Source organism: Stegostoma tigrinum, chromosome 41 (assembly GCF_030684315.1).
Source record: "Stegostoma tigrinum isolate sSteTig4 chromosome 41, sSteTig4.hap1, whole genome shotgun sequence".
NCBI lineage: Eukaryota > Metazoa > Chordata > Chondrichthyes > Orectolobiformes > Stegostomatidae > Stegostoma > Stegostoma tigrinum.
In genome coordinates, this window is record NC_081394.1 from 833,852 (window position 1) to 861,573 (window position 27,722).

At 56.7% G+C, this 27,722-nt stretch overlaps 1 protein-coding gene across 1 annotated transcript in view; it reads left to right on the plus strand.

Moving 5' to 3' along the window:
- The window catches only part of kmt2bb (lysine (K)-specific methyltransferase 2Bb), a 107,301-nt gene that overhangs the window by 25,172 nt on the left and 54,407 nt on the right, over window positions 1-27,722 (plus strand). Inside the window, 11 exon segments of the mRNA XM_059641272.1 lie at window positions 1,882-3,581; window positions 4,156-4,320; window positions 6,569-6,725; window positions 7,638-7,917; window positions 8,889-8,941; window positions 13,715-13,999; window positions 15,922-15,998; window positions 17,015-17,143; window positions 20,168-20,281; window positions 23,085-23,231; window positions 24,693-24,788. Of these exon segments, the coding sequence (XP_059497255.1) occupies window positions 1,882-3,581; window positions 4,156-4,320; window positions 6,569-6,725; window positions 7,638-7,917; window positions 8,889-8,941; window positions 13,715-13,999; window positions 15,922-15,998; window positions 17,015-17,143; window positions 20,168-20,281; window positions 23,085-23,231; window positions 24,693-24,788 (3,203 nt within the window).

Genomic DNA, 27,722 nt, shown 5'->3' on the forward strand with positions numbered 1-27,722 from the left:
TGTTTTGTGAAATGGGGTTTTATTTGTGGTCAGATGATTGATGGAGAGAGGGATGGTTGAAGTTTCTGCTTGTGGGGCCACGTGTCTCAGTCACTGAGAGGAAACGCAGCATTCGACTTCCTACTGAGGGTCAGTGTGCTGCAAATTTGAGTACGTGTGGCCTGGCTGTTTGCACAGACTGCAGCACAGAGCCCAAGACCCCAAGCATTTACAAAATCTCACTGACTCTTTCTGGGGTATGGGTCACACATACAATTCTCACTGGGCTCTGGGGTCACGCACACGCGCACTGCCGTACACTCATACTCTGTCACACTACCACTGGGTTAAGGGCACCCACACGTACACTAGAATAGTGACTGCTGTACTATCTCTAACCCAGCGGTCACTGGACAGTTACCTGGAGCAGGAACCACATCCACAGAGGGAGTGCCGCACTGTCGGAGGGTCAGTGCTGAGGGAGTGCCACACTGTCGGAGGGTCAGTGCTGAGGGAGTGGGCACTGTCGGAGGGTCAGTACTGAGGGAGCACCGCACTGTCGGAGGGTCAGTGCTGAGGGAGTGCCGCGCTGTCGGACGGTCAGTGCTGAGGGAGTGCCGCGCCGTCGGAGGGTCAGTGCTGAGGGAGTGCCGCGCCGTCGGAGGGTCAGTGCTGAGGGAGTGCCGCGCCGTCGGAGGGTCAGTGCTGAGGGAGTGCCGCGCCGTCGGAGGGTCAGTGCTGAGGGAGTGCCGCGCCGTCGGAGGGTGAGCGCCGAGGGAGAGCCGTGCTGTCAGAGGGTGAGCGCCGAGGGAGAGCCGTGCTGTCAGAGGGTGAGCGCCAAGGGAGCGCCGCGCTGTCGGAGGGTGAGCGCCGCGCTGTCGGAGGGTGAGCGCCGAGGGAGAGCAGCGCTGTCGGAGGGTGAGCGCCGAGGGAGAGCCGTGCTGTCAGAGGGTGAGTGCCAAGGGAGCGCCGCGCTGTCGGAGGGTGAGCGCCGAGGGAGAGCCGTGCTGTCGGAGGGTGAGTGCCAAGGGAGCGCCGCGCTGTCGGAGGGTGAGCGCCGAGGGAGAGCCGTGCTGTCGGAGGGTGAGTGCCAAGGGAGCGCCGCGCTGTCGGAGGGTGAGCGCCGAGGGAGAACTGCGCTGTCGGAGGGTGAGCGCCGCGCTGTCGGAGGGGGTGCGCCGAGGGAGCACCGCGCCGTCGGAGGGTGAGCGCCGAGGGAGCAACGCGCTGTCAGAGGGTGTGCGCCGTGCTGTCGGAGGGTGAGTGCCGAGGGAGAGCCGCGCTGTCGGAGGGTGAGCGCCGAGGGAGTGTGGCGCTGCTGGGAGCAGTTGTCCTTGGCTGTGATGTGTAACTGCGTCAGTGACGGCACTTTCACTGGTGTCTCTGTCCCTCCCTAAACCTCTGTCTTCCAACACACTCCTACTGCCTTCATGAAGCTTTCGATTCCCTCTGCCACCCTGGGGGCTGTTGTCAGTTTTCATCTGCTTTGTCTGGTGTGACACATGTTAGCATTTTCAGTAAAACAGTTGGCCCTGCTCTCTCCCTTTCCTGCTGCCCTATTCCTGTGTTATCCCAGAGACTGTCCTGTCAAACTCCATCGCCAGATTTGAGATACCTCCAAAGATTGATCGATATTGACCTTGAATCTGTTCTGTGATCAAGCGCCTGTTCCGTGTGTCCGGGGGAGGTGGGGGAGTGGGGGGATTTCCATCAGACTGACATGCCTCCTTGTCTCAGTTTTTAATGGCCAAACCCCTCATTCTTCCCCCAGCTCCAGAGGGAGGCAGCCAGTTAGCGGCCACAGTGATGTTTCACAGGTCTTCAAGTGTTCAGACTCAAACTCCAACAGTGTCGGTGCAAAGCAGTACCCTTGTTGTGTTTTCTCTCTCTGCCTCCCTGCAGATCGCCAGAATAAGGAACACGTCGCACGCAAAGACCCACAGCTTTTGCCCCCTTCACTACCTTCTGTCTCTCCGCCTCCACCACCAGCCCCTCTCCATCCCCAGGGAATACAGGATGGGGCCCAATCCCAGCTTCCCAGGCGAGGCCCGCCGCTGGCTGGGAGCGCACCCAGCCCTCGTGGTCCTGGTAGACCGTCTCACCGCAAGGTCGTGCCCAGGCCCCCTAGGGCAGAGGCTGGGGCAGCACCAAAGCGCCACGGGCCGGGCCTCTCGCTCCTGCTCAAGCACCAGGCCAACACCAAGAAGCGGCAGAAAGCCAAGTGCCCCCTTGCGCTGAAACTGGGCCAGACTGCGCGGCGGAGGAAGGGCCCAGGGCTTCCCCGTAGGAGCCTGCGCCTCCAGGGTCCCAGGGGCAGGGGCCAGGCGCTGGCGGGGAGAGGCAAGGGGAGGAGGGTGCCTAGGCAAAGGGGGAGGCCGGCGGCACAGAGCCACCACCCTGGGCGCGGGAGACCGCCACTAACTGCAGCACAGAGGCGCCCTGCCGCTGCTCCTCCTGCCCCTCCCTCCGCTCCCCCAGCCCCTCCCCAAGCCTGTGCCGCAGCCCCCCCACGCCAGGCCAAGTCCAAGTACCTGAAGAATATCCGCCAGTTCATCATGCCCGTGGTAAGTGCCCGCTCCTCCCGCCTCATCAGGACCCCCAGGCGCTTTGTGGACGACGAGGGCGGGGCTGAGAGGGGAGGGTGCTCTCGGGCCGCGCTGGCCCCCGAACCCTGCCCCCCTCCCTCGGGCCGGGGCCCGGGGCGTCCCCGGCGCAACCCCGCAGCCCCCACCCCATGCCGCCCCCCTCCGTCGGCACATCCGGCAGACCCACAGCCCGGGAGCTCCTCGTCCCCTCCGCTCCCTGCCCCCCAGCTCTCGGCCCTCCCTCCCAGCGGCCACCGGTCTCTTCTGCGCCAGCCCACCTTCACCTGGGGCGCCGCCCCTGACCAGCCCGAGACACCGCGGGGGGTCCTCGGGAGTCTCCACCTCTCCCCTGTCAGCCCCAGCACTGCGCTGCTACACCCCTACTCCTGCCGCGCCCCTGACCCAGCTTCAGAGGATGTGCCTGCCCCCGAACCACGCACCCCGGAGCCGCCTCCCTCGCCCCCCGCCCACTCCATGAGGACCCGCAGCTGGCGTCCTGAGCCAGGCTTAACACACCCCCAGCCCCCTCCCCCTTCCCCTCCACCACCCTCTGGACCCCCAGAGACAGAGCCTCATCTCTCCCCCCAGGGAGTGTCGGATGTGCCGTCTCCAAGCTCCTCACCTCAACCCCCGCCCAGCTCGTCACCCCTCCCGGGGGTTCAGGAGCATGGGGACAGCGCACCCCCTCAGTCTCCCGAAGGCCGAGAGGGGGAGCAGCGGGAGGCGGGAGGGGTTTTGGAGGGGCCGACTGAACGCTCACGAGACAGGGAGACCCAGACAGATGGTGGTCCAAAGGCAGAGAGTGTTGGGGATGTGAGTCCGGGAGGGGAGCAGGAGGAGGGTTCCGTAACCCCCCCGTTGGAGCTAAGCAAGGAGATGGAGCTGGAGAGGACCCAGAACCTGGCCAATCACTCGCTTTGTATGTCCGCCATGGACAAACGCATGGTCAACCTCCTGAAAGCTGCCAAGGTCCAGCTCATCAAAATCGACCAGCAGAAACACTGGAAGTCACAGCAGGTAAGCACTGTCCCCTGCACCCGCTCCTCTCTCTCTCCCCCGCTCCCCTCCTTCTCTGTCACCTGCACCCGCTCCTCTCTCTCTCCACCCCCCGCTCCCCTCCTTCTCTGTCCCCTGCACCCGCTCCCCTCCTTCTCTGTCCCCTGCACCTGCGCGCGCTCTCTCTCTATATATCTCTCTCTCTCTCTCTCTCTCTCTCTCTCTCTCTCTTCCCCTCTATCTCCCGCTCTCTATCTCCCTCTCCCTTTCTCTCCCCCGCTCCCCTGTCTTTCCCTTTCTCTCCTGCTCCCCCCTCTCTGTCTCCCGCTTCCCCTCCCTCCCTCTGTCTCTCTCTCCCACTCCCTCGCTGGCTCACCCTCCCTCTCTGTCCCCGGCTCCCCATTCCTCCCTCCTGCTGCCAGTCCCTTTCCCTATCTCCTGCTCCCTCTTTCTCGCCCCCTTCCAGTCACCCTCTGCTGCCTGTGTGCTCTCTCTCCCTCCCAGGCTGCTCGCATTCTCCCGCTGCCCTGCCTGCTCTCGCTTTCCTGTTTGCTGTCTCTCACTCTCACTCTCCTACTCTCTTGTGTTTCTGCAGCAGCTCACTTTGCAAACTGGCCGAGATTTGAAGGTTCCTGTGAAAGAGGAGGAGCTGGTGATGGACAAATCTGATACTGACAGCGATCAGGAGGATGTCGATGCCATGAAACATAAACTTGGTACCGATTCTCCACCACTGGATGAGAAGAGACCCAGAGTGGAGGTAAATACTGACACGTTTCCCGGGGGTTCCCCCCTGTAAATACTGACACGTTTCCCGGGGGTTCCCCCCTGTAAATACTGACACGTTTCCCGGGGGTTCCCCCCTGTAAATACTGACACGTTTCCCGGGGGTTCCCCCCTGTAAATACTGACACGTTTCCCGGGGGTTCCCCCCTGTAAATACTGACACGTTTCCCGGGGGTTCCCCCCTGTAAATACTGACACGTTTCCCGGGGGTTCCCCCCTGTAAATACTGACACGTTTCCCGGGGGTTCCCCCCTGTAAATACTGACACGTTTCCCGGGGGTTCCCCCCTGTAAATACTGACACGTTTCCCGGGGGTTCCCCCCTGTAAATACTGACACGTTTCCCGGGGGTTCCCCCCTGTAAATACTGACACGTTTCCCGGGGGTTCCCCCCTGTAAATACTGACACGTTTCCCGGGGGTTCCCCCCTGTAAATACTGACACGTTTCCCGGGGGTTCCCCCCTGTAAATACTGACACGTTTCCCGGGGGTTCCCCCCTGTAAATACTGACACGTTTCCCGGGGGCTCCCCCCTGTAAATACTGACACGTTTCCCGGGGGCTCCCCCCTGTAAATACTGACACGTTTCCCGGGGGCTCCCCCCTGTAAATACTGACACGTTTCCCGGGGGTTCCCCCCTGTAAATACTGACACGTTTCCCGGGGGTTCCCCCCTGTAAATACTGACACGTTTCCCGGGGGTTCCCCCCTGTAAATACTGACACGTTTCCCGGGGGTTCCCCCCTGTAAATACTGACACGTTTCCCGGGGGTTCCCCCCTGTAAATACTGACACGTTTCCCGGGGGTTCCCCCCTGTAAATACTGACACGTTTCCCGGGGGTTCCCCCCTGTAAATACTGACACGTTTCCCGGGGGTTCCCCCCTGTAAATACTGACACGTTTCCCGGGGGTTCCCCCCTGTAAATACTGACACGTTTCCCGGGGGTTCCCCCCTGTAAATACTGACACGTTTCCCGGGGGTTCCCCCCTGTAAATACTGACACGTTTCCCGGGGGTTCCCTCCTGTAAATACTGACACGTTTCCCGGGGGCTCCCCCCTGTAAATACTGACACGTTTCCCGGGGGTTCCCCCCTGTAAATACTGACACGTTTCCCGGGGGTTCCCCCCTGTAAATACTGACACGTTTCCCGGGGGTTCCCCCCTGTAAATACTGACAGGTTCCCTGGCGATTTTCCCCCCCTGTAAATACTGACACATTTCCCGGGGGCTCCCCCCCTGTAAATACTGACACGTTCCACGTTTCCTGGGGATTCCCCCCCTGTAAATACTGACACGTTCCACGTTCACTGGGGATTCTCCCCTTGTAAATACTGACACGTTTCCCAGGGATTCCCCCCCCCCCCTGTAAATACTGACACGTTCCCCGTTCCATGGGGATTCCCCCCCCCGTAAGTACTGACACGTTTCCCGGGGATTCCCCCCCGCCCCTGTAAATACTGACACGTTTCCCGGGGATTCCCCCCCGCCCCTGTAAATACTGACACGTTTCCTGGGGATTCCCCCTCCCCCGTAAATGCTGACACGTCTCGCGGGGATTCCCCGTAAATACTGACACGTTTCGCGGGGATTCCCCCCCTGTAAATACTGACACGTTTCCCGGGGATTCCCCCCCCTGTAAATACTGACATGTTTCCTGGGGATTCCCCCCCTGTAAATACTGACATGATACCCCGGGGATGCACCTCTGTAAATACTGACATGTTCCCCGTTCCCTGGGGATTCCCCCCCCCGTAAATAGTGACACGTTTCCCGGGGATTCCCCTCCTGTAAATACTGACACGATACCCCATGGATGCACCCCTGTAAATACTGACACCTTCCCCTCTCCTCCCCCTGGCGTTCCCCTCTCTGTCTGGCGTTCCCTCTCTCTCCTGCATTCCCCCTCTCTCCCGTTCACCCAGCACTCCCTCTTATGTCCCCGGCGTTCCCCTGACTTCCCAGTTCATCCTATCTGCGCTGTGCTCTCACCCTAGCTCTCCCCCCCCCACCAACCCCTCTATTTCTCCCTCTCTCTTGCCCCTCCCTCCCCTCTCCCTCCCCCCCCCCCCCCTCCATATCTATCTCTCGCTCCCTTGCGCGCTCGCTCTCTCTCTCTCTCCCCCGCGTGACCCCCCGGTTCTCTCCTGACTGCCAATCGTTCCCTGCCTCTCACTGTGTCACTCTGTTAACTGAAGTTATTGTTTGCTGCCACCCCTCTGAAGCAGGCACAGACCACTCCGGGCCCACGGATCAAGCATGTGTGTCGGCGTGCGGCTGTGGCATTGGGTAAACCGCGGGCAATGGTTCCTGTCGATATCCCGCGGCTCAGTGCCCTGCCCATGCATGAACGAGGCAGCATCATGGCTACGCCAGTGGATGGTGAGTGTTTGATGGCGTGGGGCGCACTGGGTGTGGAGGGGGTAGGTCCAGAGGGTGGAGGGGACACTTCCAGGAGCTTGGGGGAAGTTAACAGGGGGACGGGAGGGGACCTGCATGGTGGTTACCCCTTTCTCTCTTCACCCCCCCCCACCTCGGTTCTCCCCCTCTCTTAAACCCCTCTATCCCACCGTCTCTCTCGCCTCTTCCCCCCCTCCCCTCTCCCCCCTTCCCCCTCTTCCCCCACCCCGGTCTCCTTCCCCATCTGTTCCTCCCTCTCTCTCCGTCTCCCTTCTGTTTGTCCACATCCCCCCTCTCAAGTTGCTGTAGCCCTCTCTCTCCGTCTCTTCCCCCACCCCACCACCCTTGTGCCCCCCGCTTTCCACCACACTCTTGTCTTTTTCTGAAGAAGGGTCCCGACCCGAAATGTCAGCTTTCCCTGCTCCTCTGATGCTGCCTGGGCCTGCTGTGCTCCTCCAGCCCCACACCGTGTTATCGCATCGCTAACCTACGTTGCTGTCGGCTGCCCTTCACCTCATCCGCTATCGCGCTCGCTTGCCCGTCCATGCCCTCTCTCGACCGTGCCCCCTCTTGACCGCACATGCTATCTCTCATGCCCGCTTCTGTTCTCACCCGCTGGCATTCACACCTGCAGACAGTCATTTCTGCTCCAGTTTGCGCCTGCTGCCATTCTCCTGCCATGCCCTCGTGCGCTCTCATTCATGCCCATGGTCGATTGTATCCGCTGTGGCTCGTGGCCGCTCTGGTTCTCTTGCCCTGTCCTCACACACCGTCGTTCACATGTTCTGTCACCTTCTCCTTGTCCCGCTGTTGTTCACGCCTGCCATTCCCTGCTGTCCTCCCCTGGCATTCCGGGTCATGCTGACACTCGCTTCCTGTGTCTCCCCGCTGCAGCGGACACCTCGTCCTCCGAGCCTGAGAGCCCGGTGCCCGTGCTGCCCACCATGAAGACTGAAAGGGAGGCGGAGGAGGTGCCCGAGGCGACTGAGGCTCTGCTGCCGACTCCGGTGGAGGAAGAGGCCAAGCCGCCCCTGGCCATTGGCCAGCCCAAACGCCGTGGGAACCGGTGTGGCAGCTGCAAGGGGTGCCGTAACCTTGCTGACTGTGGCAAGTGTGTCAACTGCCTGGACAAGCCCAAGTTTGGCGGCCGCAACACCAAGAAGCAGTGCTGCGTGTAAGTACGTTCCCACTCGCTGGAGCGACGAGGCCTTCTCTAGCCACTCTCCGTCCTCCCTGTGAGCTTCGTGCCCCCTGTCCAAGCCACTGAGAGTCAGGTGCACTGCCCAGAACGGAGCGTTCAAACAGAGTTCTCAGAACCAATCCTGTCAGCCCGTTATGTGAATCCGACAAAAGACTCGTAAAGGGAAAACGTTTGTTGCGGGGGGTGGGTGATGGGCAGACGCGGAATCACGAAGGAACGATTGGACTCCCGCCTCTCTGGTGTCTGCCCCCCTGCTCAGGAAGTTGCACAGCTAATAGAGAGCTTCCATTCTGCGAGTCGGCTCCCTGCAATAATGTGAAAGCTCGATGGTGCACGGCACAATCCCGCAAACAGGCAAAGGGATAACTTAGAGTGAGTGGGATTGGTGCAGGAATTGCCCCGGGATGGGGACAAGAGTAAACGGGGCAGTGGCATTGATTTGGGGATTGACACAGGGCTACGGGGAAAGAGTAGGATCGATGCAGGGCTATAGGGAGAGGGCGGGACCGACGCGGGGCGGCGGGGAGCGGGCGGGACCGACGCGGGGCGGCGGGGAGAGGGCAGGACCGACACGGGGCGGCGGGGAGGAGGTGGGCACTGGGGTGAAGCCACTCTGCCAGCCTGCAGGCACTCACTGAGGCTGTGCAACCTCTGGTGTTTAGCAATTCTACTGAGTGCTGCCTCAGGCCGGTGCAGGACAGCAGCCCCTCCTGCATATGAGCTCCATTCAACCCCTCACCCCACTGTACAGGCAGCACAACGTGTTTTCGCGAGGGCCGAGGCTGTGAACTAGCAACAGCTTTGTTAGAAACTACTTCCAGGATCCAGTGGGAGAAAGCAGAGGTGGTGCACACAACAGAGACAGGTGGCTCTGTCGAAGAGACAGCATTAACAAATGGCCTTGATCTGTGTTTAATTTAAACTTCCTTATCCTGTCATTACAGATGGCGGAAATGTGACAAAATAGAGCGAAAACGGCAGGAACGCCTCGCTAATGGTAAGGGTGGTTTCACACGGCCACCTCTACACTGCCGCCCCCAACCCCCCCAGGATAGAGACAGCACGGGGTTAGATACAGAGTAAAGCTCCCTCTACACTGTCCACCCCGTCAAACACCCCCAGGATAGAGACAGCATGGGGTTAGATATAGAGTAAAGCTCCCTCTACACTGTCCGCCCCATCAAACACCCCCAGGATAGAGACAGCACGGGGTTAGATACAGAGTAAAGCTCCCTCTACACTGTCCGGCCCATCAAACACCCCCAGGATAGAGACAGCACGGGGTTAGATGTAGAGTAAAGCTTCCTCTACACTGTCCGGCCCATCAAACACCCCCAGGATAGAGACAGCACGGGGTTAGATGTAGAGTAAAGCTTCCTCTACACTGTCCGGCCCATCAAACACCCCCAGGATAGAGACAGCATGGGGTTAGATATAGAGTAAAGCTCCCTTGACAGTCACAGAAGTGCTGATTGCGTTTTACCTGAGGCTGGATTGATTGCAGCTGTCGAACAGGGAAATAGCAGTCGAAGGAGAAATAGACAGTAGGTGCAGGAGGAGGCCATTCAGCCCTTCGAGCCAGCACCACCATTCATGATAATCATCCACAGTCAGTGTCCTGTTCCTGCCTTATCCCCATAACCCTTGATTCCACTATCTTTAAGAGCTCTATCCATCTCTTGCTTGAAAGTATCCAGAGAGTTGGCGTCCACTGCCTTCTGGGGCAGAGCATTCCATATATCCACCACTCTCTGGGTTGAGTCGGCTCTACATGTGGAGGCGGGGGTGCATGGCTGAGGTGTGAAATCAGTCCTTTGTATCTACCTTTCCCTCTGAGCCAGATGCTGGCCAGGCCCTGGTAACAGAGGAGCACACTTAGACACTAGAAGGGGTCAGATCTGATGAGGGGGTGGTGCTGGATAATCTGTTGCAGCGGAGAGATGCATCCTAGTTTATTGAGGGAGGTGGCGGTTGAATGCACAGCAGCACACTGTGTGGTCCCTGGACCCGATACTGGTCGGGGTCAGGGGGTGTGGGTGTTCTGGAGAATTGCCTTGTTTGAGAAAGAAGGTGTATGGCATGCTTGTCTTCTTTGATCTGAGAGCAAGAGTCAGGATGTTCATGTTGCAGCTTTATAAGACAGGATGCTGCCTGGATTAGTGAGTATGAACTACACGGAGAGGCTAGAAAAACTCCCCTCACGGGCTGAGCAGAGACTTGATACAAGTCAATAAAACGGTGAGATGCACCGGTCGGGTGGACGGTCAGAATCTTTTTCTCACATGTCTAATGTCTAATACTACGGTGTGAGAGGGGGAAAGTTTGAAGGAGAAGTGAGGGGCAAGTTTTTTACACCGAGGTTGGTAGGAGTGAGGAATACAGTACCAGGGGGTGGGTGGTCGAAGCAGCTTTGATGGGGGGACATTTCAGGGACTTTTAGATAAGCACGTGAATATGCAAGGAATGGAAGGCTGTGGACCAAGGGCCAGCAGAAGGCATTTTGTTTAATTTGGCGTCAATGGCACAGCATAATGGCCCGAATGGCCCGTTCCTCTGCTGTACTGTTCTGTGTTCTAAAGGTCATAAGGAGAAGCCCAGCAATGACAGAGCAGTCTGTTTCATTTCATCCATGGGGAAACCTCTCAAAGCACTTATTCAGGATAGAAATCAATAAGTCACTTGGAAAAACATAGATTGACTCGCAATAGTCAGCGTTGAATCGTTCAGTGAAAATAGTATTAGGTTTTATCGTTGCATGTACTCAAGTACAGGAGTGCAGCGAAAAGTGCATGGTGTCCTCACGCACAGCATCACCATAGATACAGCCTACCTAGTTACAAATCTTAGGTTATAAAACAGATTAGGGACAGAAGCAGTGTTTATCTGGCTGGATGTTTGTGACAAGCTAGCAGAGAGGCTCGGTGAGGCCACTGCTGTTGGTGTAGTCTACATGGGCTCGCGGAAGGAGTCCGATTCAATGCCACACGACAGATCCAAGAGGATGAGGATACGAAATCAGCTGAGGGACAGGAAACAGATAGCTAGCAGTCAATGGCTATTTCTCAGACTGGGGGAATGTTTGTTGTGGGGCTCTCCAGGGGTCATTATCGGCACTCTCGCTTTTCCCAAGATATATTAATGATCGGGATCTTGCTGTGCAGGCGACAGCCTCAGAGCTTGCAGATAACAAGTTGTGAGCGGGACAGCGCGGAACTCCGGAAGGACATTGACAAGTCGGTGGAGAGGGCCAGAGAGAGGGCAGATGATATTTAATGCAGAGAGGTGCGAGGAGATGTACTTTGGTTGCAAGAACGTTGGAATCCATATTAAATAGGGGTTCCAATTCTAAAGCGGGTGCGGCAAGATCAGAGGAGGCTGGGGGTAGATGTGCCCAGATCATTGAAGGTGGCAGGACAGGGGCGGGGATAGAGAGCGAGCAGTGAATAAAGCACACGGTGCCCTCGGCAGGGGGGCAGGTGGGGAACTTGTACAAGATCCTTGTTACACCTCAACTGGAGTATTGTGCCCAGTTGTGGGCCCCACATTATCGGGAAGATGGGAACACATTGGGGAGAGGGAGAAAGAGCAGGAGTGATTTATAAGAACAATTCTAGGATGAGAAAGCTCTGTGCTGAGGACAGATTGAAGAAGTCAAGGACTGTTCTCCTTGGGGACAAGAGGGCTGAGAGACAGGGAGATTCAAAACTGTGAGCGGACGCTGGACAAAGTCGCTGGGAAGGAGCTGTTCCCGCTCGGAAATGGATCACTATGCAGAGGGCACAGCTTCACAAAGGTTGGATCGCCTGCCGGCCAATGTAGTTCACTCAGCCACATTAGGGGCATTTAAACAGTCCTTGGATAAGCAGATGGATGCTGATGGGATAGTGTTGGGGGTGGGCTTATATTAGTTCACAGGTCGGCACAACATCAAAGGCCGAAGGGCCTGTTCTGCGCTGTACTGTTCTATGTTCTAACCCCCCACCAGCACTCATCTTTACTGGTTCCATCCCTGCCTCTTTGAACTGTCTGTCTCCTCTCCACCTATCTTCTCAGCTATCCATCTTCGAACCGCCTCCCTCTCTCTCCATATTTATTTCAGAATCCCCTTCCCCTGCCCCATTTCTGAAGAAGGGTCCAGATTCCAAACATCAGCCGTCCTGTTCCTCTGATGCTGCTTGGCAGTCTGGAGCGAAGGTCTTATGAAGAAAGGCTGAGGAACTTGGGTCTGTTCTCATTGGAGAGAAGGAGGCTAAGAGGGGATTTAACAGAGACACACAAGATGATCAGAGGATTAGATAAGGTGGACAGTGAGAGTCTTTTTCCGAGGATGATGACTTCAGCTTGTACGAGGGGGCATAGCTACAAATTGAGGGGTGATAGATTTAAGACAGATGTCAGAGGCAGGTTCTTTGAGTAAAGAACCTGCCTCTGACATCTGTCTTAAATCTATCACCCCTCAATTTGTAGCTATGCCCCCTCGTACAAGCTGAAGTCATCATCCTCGGAAAAGGTAAGGGCGTGGAATGCCCTGCCTGCCAATGTAGTTAATTCAGCCACACGAGGGGCAGTTAAACAGCCCTTGGAGAAGCATATGGTTGACGATGGTATAATGTAGGGGAATGGGCTTAGATTAGTTCACAGGTTGGCGCCACATGGAGGGCCGAAGGGCTTGTTCTGCGCTGTATTGTTCTATGTTCTATTACAGTTTACAAAAGGAGTGAGGTGAAAGTAAACTTTTCACGCAGCGAATCGTTCAGGTCTGGAACATGCTGCCGAGGGAAGTGGTGGAAGCGAGTTCAATTTGGGCATTGGGTGGGCACGCAAACAGAAACACTGCAGAGAGACAAGGGGAGTCAGGAGATTGAGCACAGAGAGAATGTCTGAATTCCGCCCCCCCCCCCCCAACCTGCGCGTGCGTATATGTATCACAGGCAGGCAAATGAAAGCTCAGGCGAAATGGTAGGCCTTAGAGGGGAGAGGCTCAGAGCTGTACACCGCAGAAACAGACTCTTTAGCCCAACCTGTCCATGCTGACCCAGATAGCGTAAATTAACCCAGTCCCATTTCCCAGCATTTGGCCCATATCCCTCTAAACCCTTCCTATCCATGTCCCCATCCAGATGCCTTTTAAATGCTGTAACTGTACCAGCCCCCACCACTTCCTCTGGCAGCTCGTTCCATACACGCACCACCCTCTGTGTGAAAAAGTTACCCCTCAGGTCCCTTTTAAACCTACGCCCCTCTAGTTTTGGACTCCCCCACCCTGGGGTGGGGGGGGGGGGGTGGGAAGACCTTGTCTATTCACCCTATCCATGCCCCTCGTGGTTTATAAACCTCCATAAGGCCACCCCTCAGCCCCCGAAGCTCCAGGGAAAATAGCCGCAGCCTATCCAGCCCCTCCCTGTAGCTCAAACCCTCCAACCCTGGCAACATCCCTGTAAATCTTTTCTGAACCCTTTCAAGTTGTGCAACAGAATGCTTCCTATTGCAGCGAGACCGGGATTGAGCGCAGTATTCCAGAAGTGGCCTCACCACTGAGAGAGGGTTTAGGGAGTGGATCCCAGAGCTTAGGGCACGGCCGTCAGTGGTGGAGCGATGGGAATCAGAAACACAAGAAATCCCGGACTCTCCTGTAGCGAACGTTGCGTTGTCTCGTGGTGTTACCGGATTTTGGGGTGATTGTGGGTGACTGCGACAGCTTGTGGTTGTTGCTGATCGATTTTGTCCCCCCCCCCCCCCCCCCCCCCCCCCCCCCCACCCGACACGGTAGTACGCAAGAGGAGCCGGATCACACTCCTGCCTGCCATAGATACCCGGCCGGTGATGGGTAAGGATGATGAGGAATGGCTGCCGGATAGCCAGGGCTACGCTGCGTACGAGTACATGCTGGAGGCAGCGGTGGAGGAGGTGCAGGTGAAGAACGGCGAAGCCTCCCTGGCCCCCGTGGAGAGCCTGGGAGCTGACACCCAGCTCCAGCGCAAGTCGATCCGCCGCACGGCCCGGCAGTGGTCCTACTATGCCCTGTTCGAGGAGTCCGACATCTCTGACTCAGAGAGTGAGTCCAAAGTTCTGGTCTCTCCGGCAAAGGGTCGCATGGTTTCGGAGGGAGGCTGCACGCCGCGAGGGGCTGGGGGAGTGTTTGGGGAGACACTGTCAGCTCCACGAGGATTGGAAAGACTTTAACCCCTGTCCCTGTTGCAGGCGGGAACCAGGAGGAGGCTATTCAGTCCCTTCATTGAAGCTGTTACACAGGAACGGGGGGGGAGCTGAATGGCCTCCTCCTGCTCCTGTGTAACAGGCTCGGGGGTTGGGGGCTGCAGCAACAGGAGGAGGCCATTCAGATCCCTCTCCCCAAGCCTGTTACACAGGAACAGCAAGACGCCATTCAACTCCCTCCTTACTGAATGGCCTCCTCCTGTATCTGCAGCCCCCACCCCCCGAGCCTGTTACACAGGAGCAGCAAGATGCCATTAAACTCCCACCGTAAGCCTGTCACACAGGAACAGGAGGAGGCTATTCAGCACCCCCCTGCCGAGCCTGTCTCACAGGAACAGGAGGAGGCCATTCAGCACCCCCTCCGGAGCCTGTCACACAGGAACAGGAGGAGGCCATTCAGCACCCCCCTCCCGAGCCTGTCTCACAAGAACAGGAGGAGGCTATTCAACACCCCCCTCCCGAGCCTGTCTCACAGGAACAGGAGGAGGCCATTCAGCCTACTACAGACGTCCCAGCGTCACTGATACCAGTCTTCAGCTAATTCAGTTCACTCCATGTGATAACAAGAAGCAGTTGGAGACACTGGACACTGCAAAGGCTGTGGGCCCTGACAATGTCCCAGCAATAGTACTGAAGGCTTGTGCTGCAGAACTTGCTGCACCCCTCGCCAAGGTGTTCCGGAACAGTTACAGCGCTGGGATCTCCCCAGGTGTGTCCTATACACAAAAAGCAGGATAGATCCAACCCGGCCAATGTCAGTTCTATCAATCTACTCTTGGGGATCAGTAAAGTGAGGAGGTGGTGAGCTGGGTGGGTTTCGGGGTGGGGTTGGTGAGCTGCGTAGGTTTTGGGGTGCGGGGGAGGTGGTGAGCTGGGTGGGTTTTGGCTTGGGGGAGCTGGGGTGGGGAGGTGAGCTGGGTGGGTTTCGGGGTGGGGGTGGTGAGCTGGGTGGGTTTCGGGGTGGGGGTGGTGAGCTGGGTGGGTTTTGGGGTGGGGGTGGTGAGCTGGGTGGGTTTCGGGGTGGGGGTGGTGAGCTGGGTGGGTTTCGGGGTGGGGAGGTGAGCCGGGTGGGTTTCGGGGTGGGGGTGGTGAGCCGGGTGGGTTTCGGGGTGGGGGTGGTCGCTGGATGGGTTTCGGGGTGGTGGTGAGATGGATGTGTTTTGGGGTGGGGGTGGTGAGATGGGTGGGTTTTGGGGTGGGGGTGGTGAGATGGGTGGGTTTTGGGGTGGGGGTGGTGAGATGGGTGGGTTTTGGGGTGGGGGTGGTGAGATGGGTGGGTTTTGGGGTGGGGGTGGTGAGATGGGTGGGTTTTGGGGTGGGGGTGGTGAGATGGATGTGTTTTGGGGTGGGGGTGGTGAAATGGATGTGTTTTGGGGTGGGGGTGGTGAGATGGATGTGTTTCGGGGTGGGGGTGGTGAGCTGGGTGGGTTTCGGGGGGGAGCAGGTTGGGGGTGGTGAGCTGGATGGGTTTCGGGGTTGGGGGTGGTGAGCTGGGTGGGTTTTGGGGTGCACGGGGTCCGGTGGTGGTGAGCTGGGTGGGTTTTGGGGTGCACGGGGTCCGGTGGTGGTGAGCTGGGTGGGTTTTGGGGTGCGGGGGGGCCCGGTTGTGGTGAGCTGGGTGGGTTTTGGGGTGCAGGGTAGCTGGATGTGTTGCCCGGAAGGACTGGCGATGCAGAGAGTGGGTTTCGGGAGGTGATGTTGGCTGTGAGCCAGTTTTCATGCTGCTGTGGTACTAACCCTGTTCCTTTTGCTGACTCTTAGATGACCTCCAGTCTCTTATGGGTGACCAGGGACGATTAAAACCCTTGCAGCTAAAATCCAGGAAAAGCAAAGAGAAGGTGAGTGCGATATGGCAGTAACATCAGTTTGCCCGCTGTGAGGCAGGAATTGAACTTTGAGGGAGAGTTTTCACATTCCTTCAGATATGTGCGGATTGTGACTGTGAGGATGTTATTACAGAACTTCAACTGGGTACAGGGTGGAGCGGGCAGGCGATTGGCAGGTGTAGTTTAATGCAGTAATCCATGTGGTGGAAGAACAGGTATGAATGTTTAAAGGGTGTAGGAGCTGCGAGGTCTGAGGCTATGTGCGAACCCATCATTGAAGCCCACGCAGGGATCTTGATTCACAAAACAGTCAGTATCCTGGGCTTTGTTAATAGGAACACAGAGAACAGGAGGAAGGGGCTGATGCTGGACTCGACTGGAGGGTTATGTCAGGTTCTGGGCCCTTGCTCTTTAGGAAGTATGTGAAGCCTTCAGAGAGGAAGTGGAAGAGATTCAGGAGAATGGTCCCAGGAGAGAGGGGCGTCAGTGACATGGAGAGATCGGAGACACTGGGACTGTCCTCCTCGGAGAGGAGAAGGACGCGAGAAAGATTTGATCGAGGGGCTCAGAACCACGAGGGGGTCTGGACAGAGGAAAGAGGGAGGGACTGTTACCACTGAGCTTGACCGTGCACGGTTTGTGGGGAAAGGGATTGGGTGAGCCTCTGCTTCAAGATCAAGTGCAGACTGGAGGCGCTGAAGGGCTGTGCCACAGTGTGTGGATTCCATGGCTTGGCGAACAGGAACATGGGTGCCATGAGATGCGCTCACGTGTGTCTGTGTCTGCATGCCCTGTTGCCCAGTGCTGGCCCAGCCCCGTGCGAAGGCACCAACTGGTGTCACAATGACTTGGCTTAGCACCAGACGACAAGAACATTCTCTGGTGAAAAGCCTGGGTCGCGGCCGAGCTGCCATGGCGACGGAGAGTTTTGGGGCACGAGTTGACAATTGGCGTTTTGGAGGGATTGGGGCGGGTGCTGTGGTCATGGTTGGGCAGCCCTGCTGACCTTCTGTGCCCACTTCCCTCAGGAGAAACCCGTTCTGCTGAGCAAACAGGAGCAGCTGGCGCTCAGTCCCCTGAGCCCATTCAGCAACAACGGCAGTGGGCGGCAGAAGGGGCTGTCTGATGGCGTGCACCGAATACGAGTGGACTTCAAGGTGAGTGGGTGGCTCTGTGTGTTTTGATGCCTGTTATCACTGAATCCCCCACTGTCCACATCCTGGGGGTTACCATTGACCAGAACATCTACTGGACCCACAACAGAAACGTAGCGGCTACAAGAGCAGGTCAGAGGCTGCAGCGAGTAAGTCCCCTCCTGACTCTCTCTTTGCCCCCCGCACAAGCCTGTCCCACGATCGACAAGGCACACGTCAGGAGGGCGATGGAATACTCCCCACTTGCCCTGGATGGGGGCAGCTCCAACAACACTCAAGAAGCTCCGTATCCCATAAACATCCCGCTCAGCCGCAGCAGTGTGTACCATCGACAAGATGCTCTGCAGAACCTCACCAAGGCCCCTCAGGCAGCACCTTCCAAACCCACGGCCACTTCCATCGGGAAGGACAAGGGGCAGCAGGTACATGGGAATACCACCCCCTGCAAGTTCCCCTCTGAGTACCTCAACACCCTGAGTTGGGAAATAAATTGGCCATTCCTTCAGTGTCGCCAGGTCGGAATTCTGGAATTCCCTCCCTTAAGGGCATTATTAACAAAAATAGAGCTTTGTTCATCTCCTGCAGCGTTGGGACATCAGGGCCACTGAAATGATTGATGTGCTATCACACTGCGCTGTTTTGGAGTGTCTGTTTGTTAAGATTACAGTCTGCTTTTTGAATCGTCCTTGCAGAGTACCTGACATCACACTTTTCTGCGTAAAGTTTTTGCTTGACCTGTCTGTCCCCTTGGAGATTGTTCGTCAAAACATGTCCTGCTGCCGATTTTGTAGCATCTATAATTTCAGATACGTTTTAATCTGGGTAACTGTGAGATGCTGCATTTTGGGAGATCAAATGTTAAGGAAAAAGTATACAGTTATTGGCAGGACGTTGAATGGCATTGATGTACAGAAGGATCTTGGGGGTTTAAGCCCCAAGCTCCCTGAGAGTAGCCATGCAAGTAGATAGGGTGGGAACGAAGGTGTTTGGCGTGCTAGTCTTTAATGGTCAGAGAATTGAGTACAGGGTCAGGGTGTCACAGCACAGCTTTATAAAACTTTCCTTTGGCCGCAGTTATGGTTGCCACATTACAGGAAGGATGTGAAGGCTTTGGAAAGGGTGCAGAAGAGGATCAGGATCCTGCCTGGCTTAAAGGGTATGAATTATAAGGAGAGACGAGAAAAACTTGGTCAGAGATAGTAAGAACTGCCGATGCTGGAGCCAGAGGTTACGCAGTGTGGAGCTGGAGGAACACAGCAGGCCAGGCAGCATCAGAGGGGCAGAAAAGCCGATGTTTCGGGTCAGGACTCTTCTTCAGAAGATCCCTCTGTACATCAGTGCTATTCAGGGTCTGTGGAAGAAGGGTGCTTCCCCGAAACGTCGGCTTTCCTGCTCCTCTGATGCTGCCTTGCCTGCTGTGTTCCTCCAGCTCCGCACTGTGTTATCTAGAAAAACCTCGGCTTGTTTTCTCTGGAGCAGCGGAGGCTGAGGAGAGACTTGATGGAGGTTTATAAAATTATGAGATGCGCATACAGGTTTGACGGTCAGAATCTTTACCCAGCATTGAAATGTCTTAAATCAGGGGGCAAGTTTAAAATTTTTTTTTTAAACGCAGAGAGTGGTAGGACTGTGGATGGCACTGCCAGGGTGGTAGCCGAGGTAGATAGGATAGGGTGTTTAAGGGACATGGATGTGCAAGCAATAGAGGGATATGGACCAAGGGCGGGCAGAAGGGATTAATTTACTTTGGCATCATGTTTGGCACAACATCATGGGCCAAAGGGCCATTGCTATACTGTTCAACATCCTAGCGAATCTTTGGCTGGAACCTAAACTTCTTTGACATGGTCCCTTCTCACACACAGACAGACAGTTAATGGATAAATTAAAAGGAAGACGTAACTGGGCAGTTCATATGTATAGTACCGCAGGCACATAGGATTGTATCTTGCTTGGTTTCTGAAGACGCCAGGCAATGCAAACAGCTTCCACTAGGCTCTGAGGAATATTCATTGATTTCCTCTGGCTGGGATTCTATTCTCCCAATGTTCCATATGTTGGAGGAGATCTAGAGATCAACCAAAATTCATATTGTCAACTTTCACAGTCACAGAACATGACACGTTCTCCAGAGCCGAAATGTCTACAGTGCCCTTTGAACTGTAGTCAACCTGCTGTTAACTTGCCAGACCAGGTCCCATAAACCGATATCTGTCTTCAGAGAGAGAGAGACACAGAGAAGGAAAGAGGAAGGGGGTGATGGACAGAGTGCAGGCGGCATGATAGAGAAAGAGACTGGCCGCTGGAGAGAATGGGCATAGAGTGATAGAGAAAGAGAGAGGAGCACCGTGAGGGTGGAGAGACAGAATGGGGAATTGAATGCAGTATTCCAAAAGTGTCCTAACCAATGTCCTGTACAGGGGCTTACTGTCAATGCTTTAATCTTAGCTGCATCAGGACAGACGTTCAAGAAAACCAAATCTTGAGATGGAGCAGTGGATTCATTCTGCATGAGACGAAGGTGCTAGTTGGTGGATGAGTGCTGACGGGTGCCCTTTAAGCCAACCAATCAGAGTCCAGCAATTTAACCGCGCAGAATAAATTGGTGTTCCCCCTCGGGATAACAATGTGTGGAGCAGGATGGACACAGCAGGCCAAGCAGCATCAGAGGAGCAGGAAGGATGACATTTCGGGCCAAGACCCTTCATCGGAAATGGGTTTGGTTTTCTTGAATGTCTGTCCTGATGCAGACAATATGTAAATTATTGACACTACCAAGGAGCCAAGTATTTGTTTCATCTTTTTAAAATTTTGCCTGCATTTGTGTTCTGGCATTTTTGTGCTGTTATTTATGGGGAAGAGAGAACCAACTGATCCATCCTCCAAACATGAATGGTGATTTCGGGCACTGTATCTGGCTGACTGTTTATCTGTTTAATCTGATTTGTGACGCTAATGTGCCTTTGCTGTGTCTTCTTCGCTCTAACCACCCTCCCTGTCCTCACTGTGTGACACCTCTCCCTCCAGGAGGACTGCAGCATTGAAAATGTCTGGCTGATGGGTGGCCTCAGTGTGCTGTCGTCTGTTCCCATCCTGCCCCGCGTTCTTTGCCTGCTGTGCGCGAGCCAGGGGCACCACGAGGTAAGCTGGCCCTGATCTCTGACCCCCTCCGATCCCGTAGCCCTCACCCCCGTCCCTCGTAACTTTAAAGTAGGCTGACGAATGAAGAGGCGGGTACTGTTGCGAATTGCTTCGGGAGTTGGAATTTTTTGGAGGAGGCGGGGGCTGGGGGCTGAGAGAGTGCAAACCTGGAACCTGGGTTTTGTCTCGCCAAGGGTCGGGTTAAAGCTAGCAATGCTGTGGTTTCCCTTCGTGTTTCAAGGTCACAGGACTGAGACAGGTCAATGGAGCTGAGAGGCAGAACAGCCATGATTGGACGGAGCTACCTCAAAGGGGCTGATTGGCCTCCCGTTCCTGTGTGACAGGCTCCAGGAGGGGGTGCTGAATGGCCTGCTGTTGTTCCTGTGTGGCCCCCTTCTCCCCCCCCCCCCCCTCCAGCTGCTGTTCCTGATGCCGCAGCTTGGAGGTTGAACTGAGTGCCCATAACCTGAATACCCTCTTGGGCTGCCTCTCGACCCCCTCAGGAGGGAGCGTGAGTGAGCAGCTGCTGTGAACCTCTGCAGTACTTGTGCTCCTAGATCTTGTAAAGAAGGAAGCAGACTGAGTCTTGGGTCCAATATTTATCCCTCGAGCAGCGTCACCCCAGCTGCTTGTGGGAGGTTGCTGTGCACTGAATTTCCTGTTACTTTCTTGTGCTTGGGAAGCTTCAGGTGCCCTGAAGCGGGAAGTGGGGGGGAGAGGCTCTGCAGGGAAAGGACTCGCTGTCTTGGGGTTTCTCCTTGGAGCTGTACGTTTGAGATGGAGGGATCGGTTGATTCCTCCTCCCCCCACAACTCCCCCAAGGGTCCTCGGAGATCGGCTGGGACGATGGAGCTGAGGTCGGGGGGTGAAGGACCAGGGTTCGCTTGTTCTGGATAATCCTGTCTGGGCGTTCCATGCAGCCCTCAGCCTTGGATGTCTCGTTGAGATCTCGCGCTTTGAAACTCCGTGGTCCGAATCAACCCCGACCTCTCGGGGATTGTGTCCCCTGTACTGCCTTCCCCCATCCAACGGCTCTCCCGTTCCTTGGAAACATGGGGACAACAGCCACAGCCATCAGTGCTCCTTCTCTCGTGCGCTCTCTCTCTCTCTCTCTCTCTCTCTCTCTCTCTCTCTCTCTCTCTCTCTCTCTCTCTCTCTCTCTCCCTCTCCCTCCCCCCCACCACTCTCTCTCACACACACACACACCTGCCCTGTACAGCTATATCAGAATCTCTTCATGTTTCTGCTCCATTCCTCACCACCCTGCCCGTTGCTGGACCTGCACATTGACTTGTGCACGGTCTATAAATGTGTAAGGACAACTCTCTGCCTCTCTGGGAGTCGGTGTGGACAGGTTCAAGCCTCTGATTAAAGAGAAATTCTGCTCCTGTATTCTGGAGATGAGAGAAATGACCTTCCACATGCTTTAGTTATAGTCCAGTGAGGACAGTGCTGTTCCCTGGGCAGCAATTGTAGCTTCCTGTCTCTCATCTTCACTGGCAACGTGGACTCTCACTGAGCATTGTCAATTATCAGTGCGGTAGCCCCAGGCTTTCCACAGGGGCAGCAGTTATGAGGGGCTGAATGGCCTCCTGTTTCTGTGAGTCGTTTATATTATTGTTTGCTGCTCATTCCTCTCCTGAGAGTAACATGTGTCTCTCTCTCTTCTCCCTCACCCCATTCCTGTCCTCTTTCCCTCTTCACCGTCTTCCCTAACCTCTTCCCTGTCCAATTACCATCCCGCTTCTCGCTCTCGCTCTCCCTTCTCTGCTCTCTGTCACCATCTGCCTTCTCCCTTCTTCTTCTCTTTTCTCCCTCTTCCCCTCCCCAACCTTCCCCACCAACTCTTCTACCCCACCCTTCCCCCTACTCCCCGACACTTTCCCTTACCCCCCCACCCTTCCCTTTACTCCCCGACACTTTCCCTTACCCCCCCACCCTTCCCCTTACTTCCCGACACTTTCCCTTACCCCCCCCACCCTTCCCCTTACTCCCCGACACTTTCCCTTACCCCCCCACCCTTCCCCTTACTCCCTGACACTTTCCCTTACCCCCCCACCCTTCCCCTTACTCCCCGACACTTTCCCTTACCCCCCCACCCTTCCCCTTACCCCCCACTACCCTTCTCGCCCCACTCTTCTCCCCCACACTTCTCCCCCACCACACGCCTCTCCCCCCACACTTCTCCTCCCCCCCACACTTCTCCTCCCCCCCACACTTCTCCTCCCCCCCACACTTCTCCTCCCCCCCACACTTCTCCTCCCCCCCACACTTCTCCTCCCCCCCACACTTCTCCTCCCCCCCACACTTCTCCTCCCCCCCACACGTCTCCTCCCCCCCACACGTCTCCTCCCCCCCACACGTCTCCTCCCCCCCCACACGTCTCCTCCCCCCCCACACGTCTCCTCCCCCCCCACACGTCTCCTCCCCCCCCACACGTCTCCTCCCCCCCCACACGTCTCCTCCCCCCCCACACGTCTCCTCCCCCCCCACACGTCTCCTCCCCCCCCACACGTCTCCTCCCCCCCCACACGTCTCCTCCCCCCCCCACACGTCTCCTCCCCCCCCACACGTCTCCTCCCCCCCCCACACGTCTCCTCCCCACAACACTTCTCCCCCCCCACCGCCCTGCCGCCCCTTGCCCCCCTCTCACCCTCCCCCCACCCTTACCCTCTCTTTCTCTCCTTCTGAATTCTTTTATCTCTGCGCTTTCCTGACCCCCACGCCCCCTCCCTCCCTGCCACTCCCCTGTTTACCACCCGGTCCGCCCACTGTCTCTGCCTGCCCTGTGCCATACGGACAGATGGTATACTGCCAGGTCTGCTGCGAGCCATTCCACAGTTTCTGCCTGGAGGAGAGGGAGAGGCCGAGTGCTGAGCAGAAGGAGACCTGGTGCTGCCGTCGCTGCAAGTTCTGCCACGTCTGTGGCCGTAAGAGCAAAACATCGAAGGTAATCATGGAACGCCGTGAGTGGGAATCGGATCCTGCGGCTCTCAGCAGCACAAGTCTGGGGGGAGGCAGTGTCACACATCAGCCAGAGTGACAGGGTGGGAGTCAATGGGGATAATCGGAGGGCCAGTGCTCAGGGAGCGGGCACTGTCGGAGGGTCAGTGCTCAGGGAGCGGGCACTGTCGGAGGGTCAGTGCTCAGGGAGCGGGCACTGTCGGAGGGTCAGTGCTCAGGGAGCGGGCACAGTTGGAGGGCCAGTGCTCAGGGAGCGGGCACTGTCAGAGGGCCAGTGCTGAGGGAGTGGGCGCTGTCGGAGGGTCAGTGCTGAGGGAGTGGGCACTGTCGGAGGGCCAGTGCTCAGGGAGCGGGCACTGTCGGAGGGTCAGTGCCGAGGGAGTGGGCGCTGTCGGAGGGTCAGTGCTAAGGGAGTGGGCGCTGTCGGAGGGTCAGTGCTGAGGGAGCGCGGCGCTGTTGGAGCGTCAGTGCTGAGAGAGCGGGCACTGTCAGAGGGTCAGTGCTGAGGGAGCGGGCACTGTCAGAGGTTCAGTGCTGAGGGAGCGGGCACTGTCAGAGGGTCAGTGCTGAGGGAGTGGGCACTGTCAGAGGCTCAGTGCTGAGGGAGTGGGCACTGTCGGAGGGTCAGTGCTGAGGGAGTGGGCACTGTCAGAGGCTCAGTGCTGAGGGAGTGGGCACTGTCGGAGGGTCAGTGCTGAGGGAGTGGGCACTGTCGGAGGGTCAGTGCTGAGGGAGCGGGCACTGTCGGAGGGTCAGTGCTGAGGGCGTGGGCACTGTCGGAGGGTCAGTGCTGAGGGAGTGGGCACTGTCGGAGGGTCTGTGCTGAGGGAGTGGGCACTGTTGGAGGGTCTGTGCTGAGGGAGTGGGCACTGTCGGAGGGTCAGTGCTGAGGGAGTGGGCACTGTCGGAGGGTCAGTGCTGAGGGAGCGGGCACTGTTGGAGGGTCAGGGCTGAGGATTGCTACAGCCCAGGTCACAATAACCTCTGACCATTCACAACCAACATGTGGCCCAGGTATTTCCCCTTCCCCTATTTCCCTGACTTCCTCTTTTTGAAAGTTCCTGTTGAATCTGCCTACTCTCAGTTGGTGCCTCCAGTTTATAACAACAGCTCACAGTGTGACTACACAAATTCTCTTTTTTCCCCCCACTCCTCCCCGCCTTTCTCTGGGCCTGCCCAATGCTCCTCAGTCCAGTCCCTCTGGCTAACTGACCTCCTCCTCCTGGCAACGGTGTCTCGCTCATTGACCTACGCTCCTAATTCAGCCCCCCCCCGCCCCCCCCCCCCCCCCCCCCCCCCCCCCCCCCCCCCCCTTGCTGTGTCCACCTGTGTAGTGATGAATTAGCAATGTGGAATCTCACTGGAGAAGTGATTGTTTGGCTGTGATGTGGTCTGTGGTAATCGCATTGACTGGTTTAGCTGAGCCCTGTCTGCTTTCTGCACACAGCACCTGCTGGACTGTGACAAATGTCGCGCCACGTACCACGCTGCCTGTCTAGGACCCAGCTACCCTAACAGGCCGAGTAAGAAAAGGCAGACCTGGGTAAGTCCGTCTACACCAGGCAATCTGTTCTGATCCTGTCCCTGTGTGTGGAGGAGAGTCACAGACACAGACCCCCCGCCCCGTCACCGTGTGGGACAGACAGACCCCCCCGCCCCGTCACCGTGTGGGACACAGACACAGACCCCCTGCCCCGTCACCGTGTGGGACACACAGACCCCCCCCCCCCCCCCCGCCCCGACACCGTGTGGGACACACAGACCCCCCCGCCCCGACACCGTGTGGGAGACACAGACCCCCCCCCCCCCGCCCCGACACCGTGTGGGAGACACAGACCCCCCCCCCCCGCCCCGACACCGTGTGGGAGACACAGACCCCCCCCCCCCGCCCCGACACCGTGTGGGAGACACAGACCCCCCCCCCCCCCGCCCCGACACCGTGTGGGACACACAGACCCCCCCCGCCCCGACACCGTGTGGGACACACAGACCCCCCCCGCCCCGACACCGTGTGGGAGACACAGACCCCCCCCGCCCCGACACCGTGTGGGAGACACAGACCCCCCCGCCCCGACACCGTGTGGGAGACACAGACCCCGCCCGCCCCGTCACCGTGTGGGAGACACAGACCCCCCCCGCACCCGTCACCGTGTCGGCAGACACAGACCCCCCACCCCGTCACCGTGTGGGAGACACAGACCCCCCACCCCGTCACCGTGTGGGACACAGACACAGACCCCCCCACCCCTTCACCGTGTGGGACACAGACACAGACCCCCCGCCCCGTCACCGTGTGGGACACAGACACAGACCCCCCCACCCCGTCACCGTGTGGGACACACAGACACAGACCCCCGCCCCGTCACCGTGTGGGACACAGACACAGACCCCCCCCACCCCGTCACCGTGTGGGACACACAGACACAGACCCCCGCCCCGTCACCGTGTGGGAGACACAGACACAGACCCCCCGCCCCGTCACCGTGTGGGGGAGACACAGACCCCCCGCCCCGTCACCGTGACGGAGATACTGACACAGACCCCCGCACCGTCACCGTGTGGGACACACAGACACAGACCCCCCGCCCCGTCACCGTGTGGGAGACACAGACACAGACCCCCCGCCCCGTCACCGTGAGGGAGACACAGACACAGACCCCCCCCCCCCCCGCCCCGTCACCGTGTGGGAGACACAGACACAGGCCCCCCCACCCCGTCACCGTGTGGGACACACAGACACAGACCCTCCCGCTCCATTACTGTGTGGGTGGGGGGATGGGGTTGGGGGGAGAGGGGAGGGTGGAGTTGCAAACAGGCAAAAAGGAAAAGGTGCAGAGTGATATTGCTGTTTAAAGAGGAAATGAACAACACCGTGAGAAAGGATAGTAGCTCTGACAATGTGGAGTCTGTGCCGGTAAAGTTGCGAAATACCAACGGACAAAAACTTGAGTCGGTCTCACATCCGAACTGCAGTGGTGATGTTGGGAATGACATTAAACAGGAAGTTAGACATGCATGTGACAAGGGAATACCGGTGAACATGCATGACTTTCATTTGCACACAGATTGGGAAATCAAATTAGCCACAATGCTGTAGAGTTGTTGTTCCTGGAGTATGTGTGGACCAATAGTGGAGGAACCAATTAGAGAGCCGGCCATCTTAGACTAGGCGCTGTGTAATGAGAATCTGGCTGTGCGAGAGCCCTTGGGGAAGAGCGACCATAACACGGTAGATTTTTTAAAATCAAGATGGAGAGTGTGGTAGTTGATTGAGAGATTAGGGTGCTGAACCTTAATAAAGGAAACTACGAGGATATGAGGCATGAATTGGCCTGAAAAGATTGGGGAGAGTTGCTTAAGGGAATGGCAGTGGGTAGGCAATGGCAAACATTCGAGGAACGCACGGGAGATCTGCAACAACTGTTTATTCCTGTCTGTCACTAAAGCAGATTAGGTAAGAGGGCCCATCCATGGCTTACAAAGGAAATTAGGAATAGTATCTGATCCAAGGAAGAAGCATACAGATTGGCCAAGAAAAATAATAAATCTGAGGGTTGGGAGCAGTTTAGAATTCAGCAAAGAGGGACCAAGGGATTGGTTAAGAAGGGGGCAATACATTACTAAAGTAAGCCTGTAGGGACCATAAAAACCGACTCTCAGAGTTTCTATATATACGTGAAGAGAAAAGGATTGCCAAAGAGACACATACGGTCCCCCATTTCTGTTTGTAGGGGACCATTATAACCAGGGGGCAAAGAAATGGCTGAGGAACGGAATACATACTTTAGTTCTGTCTTCACAAAAGAGGACACAGATGAGATACCAGAATTGTTGGAGGAGGCAAGATTTAGTGAGAGGGAAGAACTGAGGGAGAGCAATGTTGGTAGAGAAATGATGCTGGGAAAATTGTCGGAATTGAAGGTGGGTAAATCCCCAGGGCCTGATAATCTACATCCCAGTGTAGTTGCAGAAATGGTGGATGCATTGGTGGCCATTTTCCAGGATTCTATAGACTCTGGAACAGTCCCTGCAGATTGGAGGGTGGCTGATGTCACTCCAGTATTCAGAAAGGGAGGGAGAGAGAAAACAGGGAATTATAGACTGGTGAGCCTAACAGCGATAGTGTGGAAAATTCTTGAATCCATTGTCAAAGATTTTATAGCAGAGCATTTAGAAAGCACTGGCGGGTTTGGACAGAGTCAGTGTGGATTTATGAAGGGGAAATCATGCTTGACAAATCTGTTGGAATTCTAAGAAGATGTAACTAGTAGAGTTGCAAAGGGAGAGCCAGTCAATATAGTATGTTTCAAACTTTCATAAAGTGTTGACTAAGTCCTACATGAGATGTTATTGTGCAAGATTAAAGTGCATGGGCTTGGGGTAGTGTTTTGCAATGAATAGAAAACTGTTTGGCAGAGAGGAAACAGAGCAGGACTCAATGGGTCCTTTTCAAATTGGCAGGCAGTAACTAGTGAGG